Source organism: Saccopteryx leptura, chromosome 2 (assembly GCF_036850995.1).
Source record: "Saccopteryx leptura isolate mSacLep1 chromosome 2, mSacLep1_pri_phased_curated, whole genome shotgun sequence".
NCBI lineage: Eukaryota > Metazoa > Chordata > Mammalia > Chiroptera > Emballonuridae > Saccopteryx > Saccopteryx leptura.
In genome coordinates, this window is record NC_089504.1 from 146,451,131 (window position 1) to 146,468,330 (window position 17,200).

At 38.0% G+C, this 17,200-nt stretch overlaps 1 protein-coding gene across 1 annotated transcript; it reads left to right on the forward strand.

Annotated features, from left to right (window-relative positions):
• Positions 1–768: 768 nt before the first annotated feature.
• Positions 769–16,080, forward strand: LOC136391591 (oligosaccharyltransferase complex subunit OSTC-like). The gene is given in 2 exon segments (XM_066363354.1): positions 769–789; positions 15,586–16,080. Coding segments are annotated over 2 exon segments (516 nt in total).
• The last annotated feature ends 1,120 nt before the right edge of the window (positions 16,081–17,200 follow it).

The window sequence follows — 17,200 nt, forward strand, 5'->3', positions numbered from 1 at the left end:
TATACTTCAAGCCCAAGCAAGCACTACTAATTTTATCTGTCAATCTGTTTCTTTTGTTGGTTTTGATATTATTTAACGCTGAGAATAAGGTCTCACAAAAGTACATAGAGGGAAAAATTGTGAGTAAAGCCATTGCTATATTTTTCAGGGTGCTAAAAGTGTCTGGTAATTGGTTCAAGGCACTCCAAATTTCCTGTTCGTAGTGGCACTCCTCTTGATTCTCCAAGCGGCACCTTTCCAGATTCCAGCTTTGATCTCAAGTCGACAAACACCTGAGCCCAGATGCTGTCTTGAAATTCTGCAAGTTGCATCTTATGTAAATTAAGATGGCTGCAGCTATTTCTACTGGCGGGAAATGGCACCCATAACACAGGCCCTCGCTCCTCCCAGCCTCCCCCTCACTTGTCTTAGTAATGATGGTCAATTAGAAATCCAGACACCCCAGAACAGTAGATTGGATGATGGTTGCTGTGGTTATGTGGTTGCTGGTAATGGCGATCACAGGGCCCCCAGAGATGCGTGTCGTGTCCCTGTCGTCATCTCCCCCCGCCCCCGCATTCCGCTGCTCCCTGCTACACCAGCCAAAAGTGAGGTCAAAGGTGCCCTAACGGCCTAACTGGAAGTCCCAGAACTAGACGCTCTGTGCCAGAGTTCTGTTGTTTTGGCCGACAGACCTCCGGCACAGAGTGTCTACACTACAGCAAATGTTTTGTCCTCGGCTACAGCACCTGGCCGTGCAGGAGCCGAGGATGAAACGTCCTTCTCGGCATGCGGCCCCATACTTCTCTGGTATGCGGCCGCATGTCATTGAAAATGGCTACATGTGTCAGTGCTGACACGCGTGTCATAGATTCGCCATCACAGGCCTAAGTCCTGAAGAGAGAACACTGCAGATCAGAACTCTCAAATTAGCCATGATGGGCATGGCATAAGAAATAAACCCCATAGTTTCAGTCCACTGAGGTTTGGGAGTTGTACATTAGTTATCACAGCACAACCAACTTCGCCTGACTAATACACCTCCTGTATTTTATTAAAGACATATGTGTTAGGCTCTTCACATTCACAAAGAATACAGAGATATGCTCTTGTTACTTGTCTGATCGGTGTTTAATATATTAGTATATTTAGAAAGAAGTAAGGGATTAGGGAAAACAGTCCTAGTAGCTACAGACCAAGACTTATGGATACAGGATACGAGGCAGCACAATTTTGATAACAACTTGGTAAGTTTTGAGATATATATCAATACAATCAATAGTAAAAATATCCATCCTTACACAGGTTATAACCCATTCTGTCCACCCCTCCCTGCTTCAATGTCCAAATAATCATGTTGTGCTCCTGCCACTAAACATTATGTTTTATATAAATGAAATCACATAATATATACTTTGGGGGAGATGTTTCTTATACTTTGCATAATTATTTTAATATTCATCCATGTGGTAGAAAATCAATAGTTCATTCCTCACCATTGTTGAGTGCCGTGGACCAGCACAGTTAGTAATTGTCCAGGTCCTGAGTGAGAACAGTGCAGAATGAAGAAATAAACTCACAGAGAAAAAGGATGAAATCGGGAGGCCTCTGCAATGCCAAGATAGCTTGCAAGAGAGGAGCAAAGCTCCCACTCTGCTTTATTATATAGTACAGAGCCATATACAAATAGGAAGTCTTCGATGCAAAGTCACACATCTGAGGCATAAATGGGAATCCATTTGAGGCATAAACAGGAATCCCCCCACCATGCATATCTGAAATCAACCAACATCAGAACAAACAAGGGTGAGAGGAAGGGCTTGTAAATTGCCTCTAGCAACTTAATCTATCAAGCAAGTCAGGTGGGGGTATGGAACAAGTACAAATACTCAGACTCATAGCCAATATGGAGGTGTGGGGAAAGAACTTAACCTTTGGCTAAGCCTTAAACTGCAAGGGCTTTGCCCGCTTGCAGTCTCTCACAGCTGAGTAGTATTTCATTGAATGGATGTAACTCAATTAGTTTATTCATCTATTGGTGAGCATTTTAGTTGTTTCCTGTTTGAGGCTATTATAAATAAGCTGCTACAAATGTGCATTTCCAAGTCTTTGCATAGACACTGACTTTCATTTCTCTGGGTAAATACCTAATGGCTGGGTCATAAGGAAGGTGTATATTTTGTGGTATTTCATTGTGATTTTAATTTCCTTAATGACTAATGATGTTCAGCAGTTTTTACACAGTACATGCTTATTTCCCACCCATGTATCTTCCTTGGATAAACATCGGTTCAAATCTTTTCATCTTTAAAATATTGGATTATTTGTGTTTTAAGGCTTAGAGGTTCTTTAGATATTCTAGATACAAGTCTTTTTCATCAGATATGTGACTTTGCAATTATTTTCTCCCAGTCTATGTCTTCTTTCATTCTCTTAATAGTGTCTGTCGAAGAACTAAAATTTTATTTTGATGGATTCTAATTTCTGAATCTTTAATGAATTGTGCTTTTGATATATTTATGAAAGCTTTACCTAACCCAAAGTAACATATAATTTTCTCCTTTGCTTTCTTCTAGATGTTTCATAGTTTTAGGTATTTTTCCAGCTTTATTGAGATATAATTGACATATAACATTTTGTAAGTTTAATTAATGTATACAACATGATGATTTGATATTCATATACATATACAGTATTGCAAAATTATCACCACAATAAGGGTAGTTAACACATTCGTCATGTCACATAGTTAACTTGTGTGGGTGATGAAAACTTTTAAGATTTTCTTTCTTAGAAACTTTCAAATATACAATTCAGAATTGTTAACTATAGTTACTGTAAGGTATTTTTCCCCGCCGAGAAGGAAGGAAGAGGGCCGGAGCCGCAAAGTGTGGAATAATAAACGGCTTTATTGAGTACAGAGCGCACACTCCGCCCGGCAAGGTTCCCTGGCCCCGAGGAAAGAAAGATGGAGGAGAGATGGAGGTCAGGAAGTTGCAAAGATTAAACCGCGTGGGAGATATTTAAAGGGTCCCTCTACGGAAGTGGAGCTACTATGACGTGGTAAAATTTCACTGGCTGGCAGAGGATGGCTTCTTTCCAAATGGTTCCTGGGAAGCTTCCTTTGGCGGGCTTGATTGTGGGAGGTCCTAGCCAAAGTGGGCGGGTCTGAGTTCTCCACATGACTATCCCTCTATCCACCGACGTTACAGTTACCATGGTGTCTATTATATCTCCAGAATTCATAACTGGCAGTTTGTACCCTTTGATCACCTTCAACCATTTCCCCACTCCCTCAACCCCCACCCCTGGCAATTATGAATCTACTATGTTTCTATGAGTTCAATTTTATTTTAGATTGCACACATAAGTGAGACTGTAAAGTATTTGTCTTTGACTTGTTTTATTTAGCAAAATGATTCAAGGTTCCCTCTTGTTGAAAATGTCAGAATTTCCTTCTTTCTTGTGGTTGAATAATCCTGTGGTTATATTCATCTGTAATGAACACCTAGTTTGTTTCTGTCTTGGACATTGTAACTAATGCTACAATGAATATGAGGCTGCAGATATATCTTTGAGACAGTGATTTCATTTCCCTCAGATACACTGTATACCCAGAAATACAATTGCTGTATTATACGGTAATTCTATTTTTAGCTTTTTGAGGAAATTTCATACTGTTTTTCATAGTGGCTGTACCAATTTTCATTCCCACAAACAGTACTCACAGGTCCTCTTTTCTTCACATCATTTCTAGCATTACCTGTCTTTTTGATAATATCCATTCAAATAGGTGAGGTTATATTTGATTGTAGTTTTGATTTGCATTTCCATGAGAATTAGTGATATTGAGCCCCTTCTCATGCACCTATTGGCCATTTGTAAGTCAAGGAGCTTGCCATCTATTTTCTTCTAAGAGTTTTGTAATTTCATGTATTATGTTTAAGCCTTTAATCCATTTTGAGCTAATTTTTATGATTTGTGTAAAATATGGTGCAATTTTATTATTTTTTGTATATGAATATCCAGTTTTCCCAATATCATTTATTGAAAAGACTACTTTTTTCCCACTGGGTATCTTTGTTGCTTTGTCAAATATTAGATGACATTATATACTTAAGTTTATTTCTGGATTCTCAATTCTGTTTCATTAGTCTATGTATTTGTTTTTATACTGGTACTATACTGTTTTGATGCTATAGCTTTGTAGTATAGTTTGAAATCAGGAAGCATGATGTCATCAGCTTTAATCTTCTTTCTCAAGATTGCTTTGGCTATATAGAGTCATTTGTGATCCATGCAAATTTTAGGATTATTGTATCAATTTTCTATAAAAAAAAATGCCATTGGAATTTGTATATGGATGCATTAAATCTATAGATGGCTTTGGGTAGCATGGTCATTTTAAACAATAATAACTCTTCTGATCTATGAACATAAAATATCTTCCCATTTATTTATGTCTTTATTTTTTAAATCAAATTCTTAAAGTTTTCAGTGTACAGGACTGGGAGTTTGCTCCCATGCTCTAACAGGGCCATAAAATGAACTCCACAGCCAGTATGGCCCCTTGGCTGGAGATGCTATTCAGGCAGAATTGCCAGCTGAGCTTCCTGCCTGGTATCTCTGTTTGGGCAAGGAGGAATGCAGTCTGCTAGGAGGAGCACTGGTGGCTGTTAGCACTCTCCTTTCTCTACCTCTAACAGATCATTTTACAGTGGTTGAGCTCCACAGAATTTCCCAGTGAAACCCTTGGGATGAGTCCCAATTTTCCCACATACTGGAGAAACCGGGTTTCCACCTTGAGGTCTCTTTTTTCCACTGGAGAAACTGTAGGTCCAAAGGATCCCTCTCAGTGTGACACTGTGCCTTCCAGGAGGAGGAGCAATGTTGTGAAGATGTAACAGTCCTTCTTATTCTTCTAACATGGTCCTTCTTATTCTCAGTTGTCCAGAAGTGTATGTCAACCTCACATCAAGTTCTGAAATTTTCACAATGATACCTTGCTATGCATAGTTGTTAGTTTATCTTGCAAGTGGGACTAAAGTCAGGAATGACCTATGTTGCCATCTTTTATATATATATATATATAAGTCTGAACAATGTTTTATTTATTATTATTATTATTATTTTGTATTTTTCTAAAGTTGGAAACAGGGAGGCAGTCAGACAGACTCCAACATGCATCCGACCGGGATCCACCCAGTATGCCCACCAGGGGGCGATGCTCTGCCCATCTGGAGTGTTCTGTTGCAATGGGAGCCATTCTAGTGCCTGAGGTGGTGGCCATGGAGCCATCCTCAGCACCCGGGCCAACTTTGCTCCAATGGAGCTTTGGCTGAGGGAGGGGAAGAGAGAGACAGAGAGGAAGGAGAGGGGGAGGGGTGGAGAAGCAAATGGGCGCTTCTCCTGTGTGCCCTGGCCGGGAATCGAACCCGTGATTTCTGCACGCCAGGCCGACACTCTACCACTGAGCCAACTGGCCAGGGCCGATATGCTGCCATCTTGATGACATCATCTCCTTATATTTTTAGGTTTAATATTGAGGGCTATGATCCCCTTATTATTTTATGTTATACATGAGATGGATGGATAAAAGCGAATTCTTTTGCATGTATTTATCCAATCATTCAAGCACAGTTTGTTGGAGAGATGCCTTTGCACATATTTGTAAAATATAAGTTGTACATATATGTGAGTCTATTTCTGGACTTTGTATTATTTTCCATTGGTCTGCTTTTCTATCTTGACACCAATTTCACATTTCTAATTACTCTAGTTTTTTAAGTCTTGAAATTAGCTACGTTTTGTCTCCAAACTTTGGCCTTTTATTTCTGAACTGTTTTTGCTATTTTAGGTTCTTTGCATTCCTATATAAATTTTAGACCTCATTTTTCAATTTCTGCATAAAAAGTCTTCTGGAATTTTGATAGAGACTGCATTGACTCTAAAAATCAATATAAGTCAAATTTACATCTTCTGACTTTCCACTTGCTAAGGTCTTATTTAATTTCTCTCAGAAATATTTTACAGTGTAGTGTACAAGTCATTTGCATATTATTATTATTTATCCTTGTGATGTGACTTATAATAAGAAATATATATTTGGCCTTTGTCCTGGTTCCTAGTACAAGGCTCCTAAAATCTTTGGAGTTTACTATGTGATAAGAATATTAAGACTCTTGATAGTCATAACAAACCCCTTTAAACTAAGCCTAAGTTTATGTTAATAAGGTGTATAAGGTCGGTGGATAATGGGGGATGGTCATGTGGGGAACCCAGGCCCGGGAACTTTGGCTAGGACCACCCACAACCAAGCGCGCCAAAAGAAACTTCCTAGGAGTCCTTGGGAAAAAAGCGACTGACTGTCAGCCAGTGAGATTTCGCTACGTCATATTAGCCCAACTTCCCTAGAGGACCCCTTTAAATTTGCCCATGCGGTCTCTCCATGAGCGACGTCCTTGGCCTCCATCTTTCCTCAGGGCCAGGGAACCTCGCCAGGCGAGATGTGCTCTGTACTCAATAAAGCCTTTTGTTATTCCACACTTTGTGGCTCCGGCCCCCTTTCTTCCTTCTCGGCGGGGAAAAATACCTTAGAAGGTGATTTTTGGGAAGCACTTAGGGATGGGGGCTTGTTTCCAGAAAAATCAACCATGCAATTAAAAAATTAGAACTTTCTTCCCTACCCCCTAACCTCCAAAGAGGTAGAGTGACTAGAGGTAGAATCAATGGCCAATGGCCAATAATTTAATCAATCATGTCTGTGTAGTAAAGTCTCCATAATGATCCCAAAGGATAGTTCAGAGATCTTCCATGTTGATGAATACCTGGAGATTTGGGGAGAGGGTACTACTGGAAGAGAACATGGAAATTCCACAACCTTTCCTCATGCTTTACCATATGCATTTCTTCCATCTGGCTGTTCCTGAATTATAAAAAAGTGGTGATCTAGTAAGTAAAATGTTTCTCTGAGTTCTATGAACTGCTCTAGCCATTTACCATATTTCCCCTTGTATAAGATGCTCCCATGTATAAGATGCATCTTAATTTGGGGGCTCAAAATTTGAAAAAAAAATGTATTACATAAAGTTATCGAACTCAAGTTTTATTCATCATAAAATTCATACAACTCCTCATCACTGTCAAAACTCCCATCCATTAGCTTGACCTCATCCGTGTCTGATGACAAATCACTGTCTTCATATATTGCTTCATCCTCAGTTCCGTCAATGGCATTTTAAATGCTGCAACCAGTTTTTAGACCCCAAATATTTTGGAAAAGAGTATGTCTTATACATGGGGAAATACGGTAATAAAATCTGAGAAGGTGGTTGCCGAAACCTCTAAGCTATAACCAGTCAATCAGAAGGCAGGTTGTCGGCTGTACTTACTTGCAACTGATGTCTAAAATGGTTGTGGACTTATAGGACTGAGCCCTTAACCTGTGGGATCTGATGAGTAGATAGTGTCAGGATTGAGTTGAATTGTAAGACACCTAGCAGGTGTTCTGAGAATTGCTTGATGGTGTGGGAAACATCCCCCTACCACCACCACTATCACATTGGAATTGGTACTAGACTCATTTTAATCTCTAGAAATATAGTAATCTTTGATACTATTGTAAATGTTATGATTTAAAACTTCAATTTCTGCTTCTTTGATATTAGTATATACAAATGCAGTTATTTTTGTATGTTGATCTTATATTCTGAAACCTTGCTAACCTAATTTATTAATTGTAATAGATTTTTGTATATTCAATTAAGTTTTTTCTATAAGTGAAGCCTTTCATGGATAAAAACAGCTTTACTTTTTCCTTTCTGGTCTAAATGCCTTTTATTTATTTTTCTTGCCATGTTGAGTAAGCTGAAACCTCCAGAATAATGTTAAGGAAGGTCTTGTTATCCCACCGTTCTGCCCTAAGTACTTACTCAAGAAAAATTATATATCCATATCAACACTTGTACAAAAATGTTTTAGCATCTTTATGTATCATGGCCCCAAACTAAAAGTCCCAAATGTCTACAGCTAATGAATGAATAAAAAACTGCTGTATATCCATACAGTTGAATGTTATTTAACAATATAATATAAGGGAATAAACTATTGATCTGCTGCAACATGCATGAATATTAAAATAATTGTTATGAGTAAATGAAGTCAGACAGAAGAGTCCATACATATTGTATAATTTCAGTTATCTATAGTTCTGGGATATGGAAATTAAAGGAAATGCAACTTAAAGGAAAGCAAAACAGTAGCTGTCTAGTAATGGGGTTACAAGATAATGGTGAGAGACTGAAAGAAAGGATTGAAGATGTACATGAGGAATCTCTGAGGGGGATAGATATTTTAATTATTTTGATTGTGTTATGTTTTTGTGAGTATATAATATGTTAGAACTTACCATTTTAGTAGTTTACCATGTCAATTATACCTCAATAAAACTTAAAAATAATTTAAAATCCACTACAGACAATTAATAAACTCAGGTCCAGAATTTTCTGGCTAGAAGTAGATACAGACGTCAATTTTATTGTAAAACGCCACTACCAGAAACTCTGTAAATGTAGCTCAAACTCTGAGACATCAGGAGAGTAATTATAAGGCCTAATTAAATTAAGGAATTAAGTGGCAAAAATAGATACTCTATAAATTAAAATATGAAATAAATATGATGGACAAGCAGTTCTCAGAAAAAAGTTCCTAATGGTTCAATTGAATTTAAACTTAGGGAAGGGAATATTTTAAGGTAAAGTATAGGACACCAATAGCTATCATAATTATTTTAAGAATAATTTGTCATTGATGTGCAGCATAGTTTGAGGATGGAATTGATGAGAGAAAATTAAATTGCAACTGATGAGAGAAAATTAAATTGTAATTGATGAGAAAATATTGCCAACTACTTAACTACAGGTAATAAATGGAGGGAACTTCTGTTCTTTTTCCAGGAAAATAAAGAATGTTTCATCGGTGGCATTCCACTCTCATTTACAAAGTCATAGTCTCTGAGTTCATCAAAACATTCTTAAACTTCTTGGTGGAGATCATTCAGATGTATTAATACCCTAGGATATTGTCTGATTTCTCACTCTTATAGCAACAGTTCTCTAATAGGTTTTACCCAATGCTCATACTGCTGTGCTTGTTAAAAGGCAATAATTATATGCAAAGATGCTCAATTCCCAAAGCTGTCTCCATCTGTTGCTTCATCCCAAAGTATCATCAATGTATTCATACAGTATCACAGCCTCATCCCTCGCAGGCTTCATGATTTCTGTAGTTCAACAGGGTTTCCAGTTCATTATATATTATTATTTGTTTTGCCTTGAATGAAAATGTTGTTCTGTGATTCAAAACCTGAACAACTAAGCCCTGGCCAGGTAGCTCAGTTGGTTAGAGCATCATCCTGATATTCCAAGATTGCGGGTTCGATCCCTGGTCAGGCCAAATGCTGGAATCAACCAATGAATGCATAAATAAGAAGAACGACAAAGTGATGTTTCTCTCTCTCGCTCTCTCTCTCTCCCCTCCTCTCTCTCTAAAATCAATAAATAAAAATTTTTTAAAAAGAGCTAAACATCCTAAGCTGCTTACCATAAACTTAATTTCTACTATTTCTATCAAGCTGGTGATATATATGAATTGATGAATTTCCTTTGAAAAACTTTATTAAATAGCTTCAAAAACCCAAACGCCAGCATTTTATTTAAAAGCAAAATTCTACAAGCATGTCCTACATCACTTAGGAATTTTCAGATATAATGTCTTCCCCTGAAACATGAAGTAAGTACTTAACTAAGACAGTTATCCAAGCTGTTCAAGTATTTTTCATTTCTTTCCCTATGCATTCTAAATTGTTTGAGTTCAGTAAATTTGAGCCTCTCCAAGTCAGTATTTTATAGTCAAGGCACAGTAAATGATAGAAGAGAATGTCATTCTATTAGTCAGGACTCTCAACTGTTAGCAATGAAACCTCATCTCATATTAAGTTGAACAAAATAGAGATTTCATTAGCTTCCATAAATGAAATATTTATAGTTTTGTATCTTCAGGCACAGCAGAATATAGGTGTTCGTACATGGCTCTCACTCTTCTTATCTTGAACAACTCTTCTAGCCTCGATGAAAGCTGTAGCCCACAAGACCCAAATCATGCTATCTTAGCAATTTCTGGGGCCAGGATCCAACCAGCAACTCCTATCTAGGGTCAATGCTCTGCCCATCTGGGGCCATGCTTACAACCAAGCTATTTTTAGCACCTGAAGCTGAGGCTCAATGGAGCCATCCTCAGCACCCAGGGCTGTCATGCTCAAATCAATTGAGCCATAGCTGTGGGAAGGGGAGAGAAAGAGAAAGAGAGAGAAGGGGGAGGGGAAGGCTGGAGAAGCAGATGGTGGCTTCTTCTGTGTGCTCTGACCAGGAATTGAACCTGAGACATCCACATGCCAGGTCGATGCTCTAACACTAGCCAACTGGCCAGGGCCATTTTTTTTTATAATTTTCAAGATGGCAATGTTCTTAAAGACTTATCTACAAGATATTATAAAATAAAGTGTAAAGTTAAAATTATATTCATGTGCCAACATGCTGATGGCAAAATTGTATTTGTGCCATAAATATCAGACAACTGTCTTGGAGAGCATTATTTATCAAGAAAAACATTTGGAGGCAATAAGGTTACAATAGTCTTGCATCTTTTTTTTTTTTTTTTTGCTATTTATACTATATATACTCCCAGATCAAACTCCCTAAAGCAATGCTGGTAACTCCACAAGTCTTACATAATAAGGCACAGGCATCTTAGTCTGAAGATATTCAGATAGAATTCTATTCAATTCAGTGAATAATACATACAGCTTATGACCCTGAATAAACTACCTATTTGTCTCTTTAAGGTTCAGTTCATGCACTTGTAAATTAAAATATAATCTACTTTAGTGGATGTTGGAGAACTAAATGAGCCTATCACAATATCTGGCACATAGTAGGTGCTCAACAAGTATTGTTCTTAGTAGTATTGCTCATATTCCTCCCTAGGAACTGCTGTCTTCATAGTATTCTCTTGTCTAATATTCCGAATATTTTTCTCACTAAGTGTAAGTTTGATAAAGGCAGAGATTCTGGCTGTTTTATTTGCTGATGACTTCTTAGGGCTTAGAACTGTACCATATAGAAAGTGTTCAATAAGCATTTGTTGAATAAATGAATAAATGAGTGGTCTACCTTATTTCCCAACTCAAAGGGTTCATTCACTGAGGAGATGATCCCTTTTCAATTCATTTTTTATTACCCCAAATTCATAGTTTTGAGTCTAGAGTAAATGAATATTTGTTTAATAAATGATTGAATGAAAACCCAAACAATTGCCTCAAGTATTCTATTTTCACTTCTCAAACAGAGTCAGTGAAAATTTTAAGTGCAATCATAATTATCATTCCTAGCATTTTAAGTTCCATATTCAGAGGGAAAATGCTACAAATAATATGCCTTCATGTTCAACCAAACACACAAACACATTAAAGGTACAAGCACAAGGAATGACATTTATGGTGCTCGATGGTATTAAAATTTTAAAGATTGTTCAATGATTTGGAGTGCTTTTTCTTAAACTTGTCTGCTCTTTAAATCCCATACAATAAATAGTAAATAGCATGTATTTAATAAAACATTTTTGAAATAAGAGCATACTATTGAATGATCAATAAAATGTGCCTTTTAACTTATATGCAGGGCTGATATAATCATCTTTTTAATGACTCCCTAGAATGTGGCAGAAAGTTTTATAAATCTCAAATAGTGAGATTTTTATGAAAGTTATTAGCATACTTGTTCACCAAAGAACTTCACATCACTTCCTGGGATTTTAAATGTTTTAATGAGGCAAATATTACAAAGAAACTTAAAGCCTAAACTTTATTGGCAATATATAAAACAAAGATCCATTTGGCCATCACTTAAGTCATCCCCAAAGTACTTGCATATTGGATAAGCATGATAGAATAAGGAAGAGATGACTGTGTACTTGACTATAGATTGAACCCGTTTGTCAATTTCCTAATGGAAAAATATGACCTCCTACCTTTAAAAATTCAACAACCCTTTGGAGGTTTACTAAAAGGAAGGTTTGACCAACTTTGCTAACATTAAATGACCCATACAAAATAACATCTTGATGTATTATGATGTATATAAATCAAAAACATCTGTAACATGTTTGGATTAAAATATATATTGATGTGAATATAATAATGGAAAATTTTTGTAAAAATGTGTGCTTTATTTCAAAGAATGTAAACCATTAAACAAATTTTGATACTGTTCTAAAATTTAATTCAGTTATTTGAAATAAAGCTCAGAGAATTCTATTTTTTGTCCTTCTAGGAGATTACAGTTGACCCTTGAACAGCACGAGGATTAGAGATACCAACTCCCATGCAATTGAAAAACTGCATATACCTTTTGACTCCACAAAAAGTTAACTATTTATAGACTACTATTGACAAAAAGCTTACTAACAACATAAACAGTCAATTAACACATATTTTGCATGTTATATGTATTATATAGTATATTCATACAATAAAGTATGCTAGAGGAAAGAAAATCTGATTAAGCAAATCATAAGAAAGAAAATATACATTTGTAGTACTGTACACACTTATTGAAAAGAGTCTGCATATAAGTGAACAAATGTAGTTTCACACCTGTGTTCCTCAAGGGCCAACCATACATAGCACCTTCCAGCAGAGAGTTTTGACCAGAGGTCAACTGACTCAGAGTAGGTCTATTGATGGGCTCCAGAAAGTCCCTGGAACCCCTGAAATTGTGCTCAAAATTGTGTGTGTGTGTTCTCAATGCTGGCATTATTTACATTTTGGGCTAGATAAGTCTTTGTTGTGGGAGCTGTTTGATGTATTGTAGGACAGTGGTCCCCAACCCCTGGGCCACAGACCGGTACTGGTCCGTGGGCCATTTGGTACCAGTCCACAGAGAAAGAATAAATAACTTACATTATTTCCATTTTATTTATATTTAAGTTTGAATGATGTTTTATTTTTTTAAAATGACCAGATTCCCTCTGTTACATCCATCTAAGACTCACTCTTGACACTTATCTCGGTCACGTGATACATTTATCCATCCCACCCTAAAGGCCGGTCCGTGAAAATATTTTCTGACATTAAACCAGTCCGTGGCCCAAAAAAGGTTGGGAACCACTGTTGTAGGATATTTGCTGTTATCTCTGGCCTCTACCCAGGACATACTACTAGCACAGCCCCACAATCATGACTACCAAAAATGTCTCCAAATATTACAAATATCCCAGGAAAACCACTGATGTAGAGAGAGGATCCACTGCCTTTATCAGATTCCCAAACAAGTTAAGAGCCACTGCTTTTGTGTGTAGAAAAGACTCCAAGGCATCTCCTCGTTGTGCCCCACAGGTAAGCATGCAGCTCTGGCCTTTGAGATTCCCACCCATATGAAAGCCACTGCTGCTGCTCTGTAGCAGGCAGAGCAATAGGTCTCCCCATCACCATCCTTCTCCCTGACAATTGCAATAACCTAAAATTCTGTTTTTTTCCAAAACATTTGACTAAGATATCTCAATTATTGATGGCTTCAGAAAGTCTAAGGATTGTGCTTAAAAATGAGGAGTTACAAACCTCCTAGGTGTGTTAATGTTTGTTGCTCAGCTTGTTTTGATTCCTCACCATACAAATCAGTGCCTGGCTTGTATAATCAATACACATTTGGTTAATAATTGGATAACTTCACTGGGAAAGCCACAGCATCTGTGAGCTTGTTCTGAATTAAAAGACCCACACTATGAAGTATTTCTGAAATCCATCCAAAAGTTCTGATTTTCTCTGCCTACCTACTCTAAGGCTTTTACCTCAGAGACCCACCCCAAGTTAAAGAGAGCACAATGGGTCCATTCCACACCATTAACCTGGACTCACTGGCAAGGAATTCTCTCTTTGCTCCATGAAGGTTTAGCCCCATGAGCAGGTCACAGGTATTCCTGACGGCATGTAACGTCCTAAGTATCCTTGTCACCTCCACTGGAACCCTTGTGGGCTATGACTAGTTCGTATGATCTGCTCTCCTTTAGCCAACTAATTCATGGATTTTAACCTGTTTCCCTTTTTATTTCAAAACCCACGATCCACTGTCCTTGATGTTCTTTTCCACATCTTTTCCTTTCTTCTTTTTTTCTTTCAAATCTAATTCTAAAGAGAATGCATCTCTCTAGTGCTCTACCTTCAAACACAAACACACACACACACACACACACACACACACAACCTTCTTACCTACCCCCAAAAACCTGTATTGAAACAAAAATTTAGCTACATACTGTTTCAAGAGACAGCCTGAAAAATAAGGGCATAAAAAGGTTTAAAGTACAAGTGTGAAATCCCACCCAAAAAGAGCTGATGTAGCAAAAGGGACTCCAAGTACAATAGAAACACCAGAGTTATTTGTTATGTGACAAAAGATTTGATTCACTGGGAATACAAATCTAAATTTATATGTACTAATGAAATAACTTTAAAATATGTGAAGCAAAATTTGACAGAACCATGCAAGCCACTCGACAAATCCTCTGTTACCATGAGATTTTTTTTGTCATAACCTTCTCAGTAATTGAATAAAACAAACCCTAAATTAATAAGGATACAAAAATCTGGTAATACAGTAATAAGCTCTATCTAACATACCTAGTATATATATCAAACTTTGTTCATCCATTTCACTCTCCAGTAAAATATTTCACTCCAATTCCTGTAAGTAAACTTCCACTATCTTCTTCCTATCCGCTCTCTCAGCTGATTTCCTTTCTACTTCACTAAGAATTTTTAAGCAGTACTAATTTCTCCAGATTCCTTCTACCACATCCACCTACTTCTCAGCTTCTGTACCCATACTCTGCATTCCCATGTTTATTATGGATGAACTCTCTGTGCCTCAATGTAAAGCCAGTCTGTGCTCTTGTGCATTGTACCCCTTCCCCCTCTAGCCTCTTTTCTCTAATAGTCCTACATTTTTTCCTGTTTTATCTGCTGGATCATTCCTATTAGCATGATCCTATGTCCCCTGGAAACACTCCTCCATGCTAGTAACCAGAGTTTCCCAACACCTCTTGTCTCATACTCTCAAATCGACTCTATTTCAGCTTTCACACCCATTTTTCCACTGAAACTGTTCTTATCAAGATCTCCACTGCTAAATCCAGTGGTCTTTTCTGAGTTCCCATGTTACCACACTAATGTCAGCACTGATCCAGTATATCACTCCCTCCTATTCACTCTCTTCACTAGTTTCTGGGACATCTATTAACTTGGCTTTCTTTCCACCTCAATGTTTGGTCCTTCTCGGTCTCTTGCTGATTACTTGTCTTCTCTCTGATCTCTTAATGTTGGAAAGCCTCAGGGCTCAGCCCTTGGTCCTTGGTCCTCTTCTCTTCTCTTTTCATACTCACTCCCTTGGCAACCTCATTCAGTCTTGGGTCTCAAATAAGTCTATATGGTAATGACTCTACCCCAGGCCTCTCTCCTGAAGTCTAAGTTTGTATATCCAATTACCTACTGAACAGTTCCTCTTGAAGAACTCATTAACAGCACAAACTTGCCTTGCCAACACCAACGTGGAGACTTTGAACCAAGTCCCATTCTTAGTTCTCAAATGCCCTAACCTGAAGATGAAGAAGCCACTTTGGGTGTGCATGCCCTCTGCCATGATAGTGTAGGCTCTGTAGGTGATGTCTTACTTTCTCATCGGTGGAGGAATATTTTATGATGCTATCATTAAACTTTCAAGTGTTGGCTTTATGACTAGTGAATGTGGGCATCAGAGAACATGTAGGATTTTCTTGGTCTATACAGTAAATGGACAACATATTATGAAAGAACGTGCATTTAGCTTTTTGTTTACAATGGGAGGTTTAGGTTTCACAATCCTAGACCAATCCAATGCACCAAACATTTCAAAACTCGATAGATTTCTTCTTCTATTCATTAGATTAGTCGGTGTCCTATTGAGGCTTAGAGTGTTCATGAGAATGAAACTGTTGGACTATCTGATGGGCTAGAGTTCCTTATGAGAAGAAATCTGTGGATTAGAAGACAAGATTCTATAAACTGAGAACTCTGGACAACTGATCAACTTTACCTATGAAATCTGTAAACAGAGTATATGAATATACATTATTTAAGGTGTGTATGTAAGACTGATTCTTGAACAATAAGGTGTATGAAAGAAACAAAATTAAATAATTTTTAATTAAAAAAACTCAAACTTAACATGTTTAAGAGAAGCAACCATTTGCTTTTCTACCCCTCCTCCTTCTGTCTCTCTCTCTCCTCCCCCGCCCCTCCCACTGCAGCCTGGCTCAAACAGTTTGAGCAAGTTGGCCCCAGGCTCTGAGGATGGCTCCATGGCCTCTCCTCAGGCACTAAAGTAGCTTGGTTGATGAGCAATGGAGCAGCAGCCTCAGATGGGAAAAGCATTGCCCAGTAGCGGGCTTGCCAGATGAATCCCCAGTGGGGCACATGTGAGAGTTTGTCTCTGCCCCCATGCCTCTCACTTAATTAAAAATAGAGAAAGAAAAAAATACTAATTTATGATCACCCTCCTAAAACCTTAACTCACTTACAAACTTCCCTGTCTTAATTTTATTCCTTCATAAACCCAGACAAAAAAATTTGGAGTCATCTTTATCTCCTGTCTCATACCATCTTTATTCTGTCCAAAAACTTATTTGGGTTAGAATGCAAATTCTGAGAGAAATGGTAGCATGAGAGATACTCCCAATACCTCCCCTTGAAATTTCAACAAACTCTACAACTATATGCAGAGAAAAAAAACCCAGATGAACCTGAAATACACACACACCAGATAGACAAAGGTATGATTCTGCAAGAAGGCGGCCCAGAGCTAGAATTTGCTCACAGAAGAAAAAAAATGCCAGAGGACTGAGTCTTTCTCTTTCCTCACGGACCTGAGGGAGGGAGGCACTATTGGTGCAGGCTTTGTCTCGGAGCCAGAGTCAGGGAAAGGAGAGTCTGAGGGGAAGAAGCTGAGATATGGGCAACGAACAAGAATGGGGAGCAGGCCTGCATCTGCCGCACTGGTGACTGCAGGCACTGGGCACCCACAAAGCCTGTGGTACGCTCCTAAGAACTGCCTGTGAATAGCTTGTGGAGATCAGC